Below are 2,070 nucleotides of genomic sequence, written 5' to 3'. Positions count from 1 at the left end.
AAAAAAAAAAAAAAACACAGAGAATAAACAGTTTACCAAATTGTCCAATATCAGTATGAAATGAAGTCAAGTATTGTCAGGAAAAAGAATTGTCTAACAATAAAATCTATCAAAAACTAATGCTAGTAGACATACCTGCCTCGAGCTACTTCAAATACATCACCAGATTTAGACATTGGTTTCACTCGTTCTGGGACACCGGGAGTTCTTATTTTCTGTAAACAAAAGAAGCTTCATTTAAAATTAACCAAGATGTCACTTTTTCTGGGTAACATTGTAACATTGCCTGCCACTTAGGAGTGAGTGGATACAGAGAGCTAGGGAGAATGGTGAGAGGTGAATGAAGTGGATATGAAATAAACATGGGGTGAAGGAAGTTAGATGTATATAAGGGATGAATGCAAAACTTCTACCATATGACAGATACTCATGCATATAAGAGAGTTGAAAAACTTATTCCTAAGATAGAGACAAGACCAGATTTTTTGGAGAAGAGGGAGGGATAGTCATTTATTTCAAAAGAGGACTAAATATTTAACTGGTACTTATTATATCAACTGTGAAATGTTGAAAGCAAACAAACGACAGCAGCAAGATTTGAACTCAGAATGTAAAGAAATGTAATAAAATACAGCAAAGCATTTTGTCCAATACTTTACTGATTCTTCTGTCAATGCCTCGATCATCATCATGAAAACAATAAGAATTTCTAACATAGCTACAAGGCCAGAAATTTGGAGGACAAGAACAGTAGGATATGATGAAAGGTACAGCAAAGTTAAAACTGAAAACAATTATAACTAAATATCGCAATGCATCTTGTTTGTCGCTCTATTGACTGTGTAATCTGAACTCTTAAACAAGAATTTATAAAATGTTATGAATGGGCAAACAGTAAATTTTTTAATAGAGATGATTTTTGTGACGTGGTGTACCTATATATGCATATATATGTATGTATGCACATATATGTATGTATATACGCATATATGTATATTTTATTTATATTATTATATGATTGAAAGCCACGCATCCATTTCCAAGAAAGTTTATCTTAATAATTTTGATGCGACTCTACACTGTACTGTTCTCTCTCATCCTTTCTCTAATTTTTTTTTCTCGCCTTCACCATTTTCTATCTCTCTCGCTCTCTCTCTCACCCTCTTTCTCCTTTACTCTCTCTTGTTGCTCACACATGACCATCGTCCATTTTTCTTTTCCTCACGTGATCATCTTTCTTTTCCGTCAGTTTTTCATACAGACCACATGTATTCTTATCTGTCTCCTCTTCTATCTTTCCTCTTGTCAAAGACAATATTTCTCCAGCGTCCACTACTTTTACCTTGTCTGGCCTAACGGCACTCTATGTTTGTTTTCGTTTGGTTTGTTGTATATCTCCACTGTCCTGTTTTTGTTACCAACTTTAATCCTCTGCAAATCCCAAATTTTATTTTCGTTCGAGGGAGCAACTACCTCTCAAAGTCTCATATTGTCATTCAATGCTTAAAATGAGCCAGGAACTTTTAAGCATCCCTCGTAGATTTTTGTAGCATTCTGCCAGGTTATTTACAGTTCTCTCAAGCTTACCCTTGAGACACAGTGTCTATTTAACCCACAAGCAGAGAGACTGGTTCACATGATAAAGCATGTTCATATACCTGTGGGCCTGTGTAACACATGTTCTAAGGGCCAGTCGTCTTCTGAGTCCTGTATGCCTTAGCAACAAGGCCGTTTTCTGCTATATGACTCGTAACTGCCGTCCTTGAAAGGTTCTACCATTCAGAGCCATAGCAAACTTTGGGGTAGTGATGACTAAGAGATAACTTCATACTCTCTAAAACCCCTGAACTCCCAAGGTGGAGCCTCACTGTCGGACCAGGTTTGTGTTTCAAATCATTTTATTTCACAGGTCACTAATGAAGTGGCTAGAAACCGAAACAAAACTGTAGACTTGTCTCTTCTGTTATAATGTAAAATTTATAGTGATAAACGTAATGCTAAATTTAAATTATTCTCATCCACAGTATTGTTTCCTCAGGGTAAACAACCGAAAAATAGACCCCCCCCCCC

The 2,070-nt window shown here is 36.2% G+C and overlaps 1 protein-coding gene across 1 annotated transcript in view; it reads right to left on the bottom strand.

The window, feature by feature from the left end:
- Positions 1–2,070, bottom strand: part of LOC106880705 (origin recognition complex subunit 1) — a 42,327-nt gene that overhangs the window by 20,831 nt on the left and 19,426 nt on the right. Inside the window, exon 7 of the mRNA XM_014930778.2 lies at positions 136–215. Coding sequence (XP_014786264.1) covers positions 136–215 — 80 coding nt within the window. The remainder of the gene's footprint in view (positions 1–135; positions 216–2,070) is intronic.

This window comes from Octopus bimaculoides, chromosome 7, assembly GCF_001194135.2.
Source record: "Octopus bimaculoides isolate UCB-OBI-ISO-001 chromosome 7, ASM119413v2, whole genome shotgun sequence".
Lineage (NCBI taxonomy): Eukaryota > Metazoa > Mollusca > Cephalopoda > Octopoda > Octopodidae > Octopus > Octopus bimaculoides.
The sequence above is the reverse complement of the archived record's forward strand: the minus strand, read 5'-3'. Positions and strand labels throughout refer to the sequence as shown.